The sequence below is a fragment of the Gymnoscopelus braueri genome (assembly GCF_963280865.1).
Source record: "Gymnoscopelus braueri genome assembly, chromosome: 17".
Classification (NCBI taxonomy): Eukaryota; Metazoa; Chordata; class Actinopteri; order Myctophiformes; family Myctophidae; genus Gymnoscopelus; species Gymnoscopelus braueri.
The window spans coordinates 11161834-11168076 of record NC_137617.1 but is presented as its reverse complement, the minus strand read 5'-3'; the positions used below and the strand labels follow the sequence as shown (position 1 = coordinate 11168076).

The following is a 6243-nucleotide window of genomic DNA, read 5'->3' as shown; positions in this document are numbered from 1 at the left end:
GTACCAGGAGGACATAGACACTAGACAGGACATATGATTATAGTAAAACATCATGTCTCGGGTTCTGATCGTCGGTGCGGGGCTGACAGGCAGTCTGTGTGCGTGTCTGCTGAGGAGAGAGCTCCAGAACCAGGTCCAGATAGTGGTCTGGGACAAGTCTAGGGGATCTGGTGGGTTTCTGTTCTTCTGGGTCTGGGACTGTGTTACATATATATGACTGTTGTAGGGAGCAGTCAGTAGGGACGTCTGTAGTACGTTCATATAATATAATATAATATAATATAATATAATATAATATAATATAACATAACATAACATAACATAACATAACATAACATAACATAACATAACATGATAATAATAATAATAATAATTATTATTATTATTATTATTATTATTATGTATAGATAGATAGATAGATAATCATGTCATAATCAATAATTTATCATAACATCCCACTGTGATCAGATGTTTTGTAATCCAGATTTGTAGTGATAATTCTCTCTCTCTTTCTCTCTCTCTCTCTCTCTCTCTCTCTCTCTCTCTCTCTCTCTTCTCTCTCTCTCTCGCTCTGTCAATCTGTCTGTCTGTCTGTCTCTGTCTCTCTCTCTCTCTCTCTCTCTCTCTCTCTCTCTCTCTCTCTCTCTCTCTCTCTCTCTCTCTCTCTCTCTCTCTCTCTCTCTCTCTCTCTCTCTCTCCCCAGGAGGTAGAATGTCCACCAGTAGAAGTCCAGAGGTTGGTTCCAGTTCAGTGGATTTGGGAGCTCAGTACATCTCAGCTACACCCCATTATGCCAAGTCCCACCACAGGTAAACACCACGCACTGTGTGTGCGACTGTGTGTGTGTGTGTGTGTGTGTGTGTGTGTGTGTGTGTGTGTGTGTGTGTGTGTGTGTGTGTGTGCGTGTGTGCGTGTGCGTGTGCGTGTGTGCGTGTGCGTGTGCGTGTGAGTTTGTGCATGCGTGCGTACGTGCGTGTGTTACTATACTAGGCTCTACTTGTGAGGGCCAAATGTCCCCTCAAGTATAATAGAAATTGAGAAACAGACATTGTGAGTAAAAATATCCTGGTTTTCACAATAGAAATGGTTGTTTTATGGTAAAAAAAATAATACTTTAGGCTACTGTAGGCTTACAATTAGGAAAAGATTCAGGTTAGGGTTAGACATCAGGTTCAGGAGTTGGGGATAGAGTTGAGACTGATTTATTATACGTAAAAAATGTGTGTGTGTGTGTGTGTGTGTGTGTGTGTGTGCGCGTGCGTGCGTGCGTGTGTGCGTGCGACCGTGCGTGCGTGTTATAACTAAGCAATAAGAGGAAGGAGGGAGGGTCAGTTCACAATCACAACAATAGTAATGATAAGCAAATAACTTCAGGTGTATTTAATGTGCAAAAAATATATATTATTGCTTCAATTTGCAAAAATCATTTTCATAAACAAACAAAACAAAAACAGTCTCTCATCATATACCAAACTAAAGGTCCTTACACACCGGGGTGATTTTTTTCATGCGAATAATACGTTTAAAAAAAAAGTCAATGCAAGCTTCCACACCAGTTTCGCGGAGCGAAAAAAGCGTCTTTTAATTATTCGGAACGAGTCCGAATTTTGCGTATATTCGCATATTCGCCGGTGTGTAACCGCCTTTAGGTTTCAGCAGCAAAGCTCCGGACGGCTGGCGTAGCGGTCCAGGCACCTAGGCTCCAATGTAGCCTGACAGTGCATCGCGGGTTCGAATCCCGTTCCCGACGATCTTTGCTGCATGTCTCTCCCCATCTCTCTCTCCCTGTTTCCTGTCTGTCTCTACTGAAAACTATGAATAAAGGCCAAAAAGCCCCCAAAAATATATAATATCTTTAAAAAAGCAGCATTAAAAAAAATCTCCAATCCAATAGAAACAATCTAAAAGAAAACAAGTATTTCCAGGCCAGTCTATGTATGCCGTTATGGCACTCTTACCACCAGTCCACAACTCTTCCGCAAAGTCCGTCCTATTTAAAAAATGTTTGGACCAGTTTGTTTGTTGATTACTTCTGATGCAGTTATGCTATTTTTCATTTCTTTATTTTTGAGGTCACCCCCCCCCCAAAAAAAAAAAATCATGTGGGGACCCCCCGACCCACATGTTGAGAACCACTGCTTTAACCCAGAAAATCCAATACCCCACATGGAAACTTCATCCGATGTGATGATCCAATAAGATCCAAGAACTTATATCCTCTTGCCTCTAGTTTTATCATTTCTCATTCACCCTGGACTGAGAGAATCACACTCTCATGTCTGATCACAGTCATCGCTGACAGCCCAGCGTTATATATCGAGAGAGTTGCGTCACGCTTTGATCTCGCCGCAAAGCGGGATGTTGCCTCCTGTAGTTCCAAACATTGGAACTTCGTCATTGCGATAGAAAGAGCATTTCCGCATTCCATTCTTACAATGGGAGTCTATGCTCTCTATAAACGCTGTGACAGCCCTCCTCATCGACCTGGAGTGTCTTGGGCAGGGTTTTCCAATCCCTGTGATGTGTTATAATGAACACAAAATAACACAAATGGACTCTTATAACAGTGGTTCTCAAAGTGGGGTCCAGGGACTCTCTGGGTTCCTTGAGAGGGTTCTAAATGGACCCTTAAGGGGCGCCCCGAGCCCTGGGTACTCACTCACGTCCGGGGAACCCCCGCCTCCGGGGGACACCCGGCGCTCCAGGCGGTCCCGTGGACCCACTCTTAAAAGTCTGTAACTCTGACTGTCAGAATTAAAGGAGTAGTTCACCCCAAAATAAATCTTACTTTCTATCAATTACACACCCCATGAAGCCTTGAATTCATGGAGATTTGTTTAGTTTTTGTTACAGTAGCTAATAATATGATGAGGTAGGGGGTGGTAGGAGACTCAATTGAGTCCCCTACTCTGTTGGTCATCAAATTATTGGCTCAGTAGTGAACTACTAAGTTTGATGCTGTCTTATAAAGTCGCAGAACATGTCGCACCAACACTTTGCTGCTTGTACATGTGAGTGGCAAATAAATCACTGTGTGTGTGTGTGTGTGTGTGTGTGTGTGTGTGTGTGTGTGTGTGTGTGTGTGTGTGTGTGTGTGTGTGTGTGTGTGTGTGTGTGTGTGTGTGTGTGTGTGTGTGTGTGTGTGCGTGTGTAGTTTCTATGAGGAGCTCCTGTCTGAAGGCGTCCTGAAGAGATTGGACGCTCCGATAGAAGGGATGATGAACAAAGATGGCAGCTCCCACTACATGACTCCAATGGGCACGTCGTCTATCGTCAAACATTACCTCAAACAGTCAGGTACACCGGAAAATCTCAATGCAGTGTTCGCGGTCCACCCATCTGACCGCTTCACACGGCAGCCGAACGGCTGGGTGGGCCCTGTGCATTTTCAGAGCGTGTTTATTTATAATGATCAATCAATTGATTGGGTTCCAGCTTGGATTGATTGATTGATTGTATACTTTATTAGTCAGAAATGTAAACGGCACGAGGTACGGTCAGACATTAAGGATAAAGGGATAACACAAAAAAGGTCCTAGGGACTTGTTTCCATTGTGGTCCTATGTATTCAATTCATCAATATAGCATAAAAATAACACCAACAAATACAAAGCACTATGTACAAAGGAGAAAAGGGAAACATGTCGGCAGTGAATGTCTATCTATCTATCTATCTATCTATCTATCTATCTATCTATCTATCTATCTATCTATCTATCTATCTATCTATCTATCTATCTATCTACAGTATCTATCTATCTATCTATCTATCTATCTATCTATCTATCTATCTATCTATCTATCTATCTATCTATCTATCTATCTATCTATCTATCTATCTATCTATCTATCTATCTATCTATCGACATGTCTGTGTCATATAATTTACTTTGTTTTCTCACTCTATTCCCTGCTGTCATTGATTTATTTGTTATTCTTCTCTTTCTTCCCTCTCTTTCCCAATTCATTTCTTCTTTTCCTTCCTCCTTTCTCCTTCACCCTTTCACCCCCCCTTCTTTTATCTTCCTCTTCATCGCCCCTTCTTTCTCCTTGTCCTCCCTCTTTGTTTCTCTCTTCATCTTTTCCCCTTTTTCTCTCTGTCCATCTCTGTCCATCTCTCTCCCTCATATCTCTCTCTATCTCCCTCATTCTCTCACCCTCTCTCTTTCTATCTCCAACTTTATCCCCCTCTACCTTTCTCTCTCACCCTCTTGCTCTCTCCATCTCGTTCTCCCTCTCTCGTCTCTCTCTCCATATCTCTCCCCTCTCTCTCATCTCTTTCTCTCTCTTATAATATTAGAGAAACATGGTGAGGGAGAGAGAGATGGATTTATTATACTCATTTCTCTCTCCCTCTCTCTCACCATGTCTCTCTGTGTCTCTCTCTGTGTCTGTCTCTCTCTATCTCTCTCTCTCTCTCTCCTTCTCGCTCACCAGGAGCAGAGTTGTTTTTTGAGCGTCACGTGACCGGCCTCTACAGGAGAGGTGCATCATGGGAAGTCCACGGGCGGGCCGGGGAGAAGGAGGAGTTTGACGCCGTCGTCCTAACGATGCCGGTGCCACAAATACTCCAACTGCAAGGAGACCTGACCGAGTGTGAGACACACACACACACACACACACACACACACACACACACACACACACACACACACACACACACACACACACACACACACACACACACACACACACACACACACACACACACACACACACACACACACACACACACACACACACACACACACACACTAATAGGGTGGGTTTTGGCACGGCCCTAACCGCACTCAGCACAATGTCAAGCCGTGAGAAGAAGGAGAGATGCTCACAAAAAATACCATTAAAACATTATCTATTTAAAGCTAAATTGAATAAAAAATAGAATAAAAGTTGATTAAGGAGCGGTGGTTAGTTGTGTACAGTAAGTGAGTGCATGTGTGGACCCTATGGTACCAAAACCCCCAAAATGAAAATGCTATTTTAAAGATTTAGTACGGTAATGGCTATTTTAAACTGGATCAATTCCTGATCATTGTATATTTGGCCCCATTGCACTCCATCTGTCACACAACACGGCCATTATACACTAGATATGTGTTTTCTGTTTAGCAGCGGCTAAAATGTCGACATGGATCTCATTCCTCTATTTTTGACCAAACTCAGAATCAGAGGTTTACAGGTGAAACAGTGGGTGCAAGTTTCATTGTTTTTGATATTTCCATAAAAAATAAAGGGAAGAAGAAGAGGGGGAGCAAGGGGAAGAGAGAGAGAAATCAATAAAACAATGTATCTACATATTTTCACATAGTATATCTATCCGGTGCTGTAAGTACCTGAGGTAAGACATAAGGTGCGTGTGCATAGCAGCAGATATATACTCTACATGATATGTGACCTTAGTTAAAGTTATACAATGCAGAATCCCAAATAACGATTTTTAGCAACCTCTGCTGGTCACTACCGTCACTGCATACAATTTCCGTAATCCTCGATTACCCAGAATTCCATTCGTTTTCACCGGAAGCCGGAAGCGTTTCAAAAAGCGATCTTTTAATTGTTTTATACTATCTACGGATCGTTTCTCTTAGCCAGTGGAGCATTAGTTACCATGAGCTGTGCTTTCTTTTTCTGTTCTTTTTCGATCTTCAAATCCTACGTTCTCTTAACATCAGCGTGAGGTTCCTTTTTGCTATTACCGCGGTAGTTCCTGGCCAAACAGGAAACCGTTGCGGTAGTTCCTGGGGACGTCGGCCACGACGTCATGACGTTGGCCAGGAACGTCATTTTCCCGGGAAGGTCCCCCCAGTCCACTTTCAATAGAAAATATATAAATAAAAGGCTTCCGGGGGTGAAATTCATGGAGTGGGTGTTGTGAAACTTTTGCCACTGACAAAAGATATACAATTTAACTTTAGTTTTGTTGAAAACGTTACCTAGTATTACTTTAAGGTGCAAGAATACAAAAATCCATCTCTAATCAAATCTATCAGTTCCGAGTGCCGATGATCTGCAAAGCATGCACCAAAACTAATATAATGCAGCAGCAGCACCTTCACACCAGACATGTAAAGCTGCGGTACCAGCATGCTGAAGTTGAAAATAACACGTTAACAGTGATTTGATCAGGAGATTGCCTATTTAATTTCATGTTTTTGTTGCTAACAAAAATGAGACCTTTTCAACTGAAAAGTCATGAGAGGCCTCAACACTTTTCAGTTGAACATGCTGCGTGTCACCAGA

The 6243-nt window shown here is 42.5% G+C and overlaps 1 protein-coding gene across 2 annotated transcripts in view; it reads left to right on the top strand.

Annotated features, from left to right (window-relative positions):
- Window positions 1-27: 27 nt before the first annotated feature.
- Window positions 28-6243, top strand: part of rnls (renalase, FAD-dependent amine oxidase) — a 16382-nt gene continuing 10166 nt past the window's right edge. Inside the window, exons 1-4 of one of the 2 annotated variants that reach the window (XM_080455041.1) lie at window positions 28-170; window positions 704-809; window positions 3155-3297; window positions 4438-4596. In XM_080455041.1, coding sequence (XP_080311167.1) covers window positions 53-170; window positions 704-809; window positions 3155-3297; window positions 4438-4596 — 526 coding nt within the window. In that variant the 5' untranslated portion in view covers window positions 28-52. The remainder of the gene's footprint in view (window positions 171-703; window positions 810-3154; window positions 3298-4437; window positions 4597-6243) is intronic. The other variant, XM_080455042.1, reaches the window with a different exon arrangement.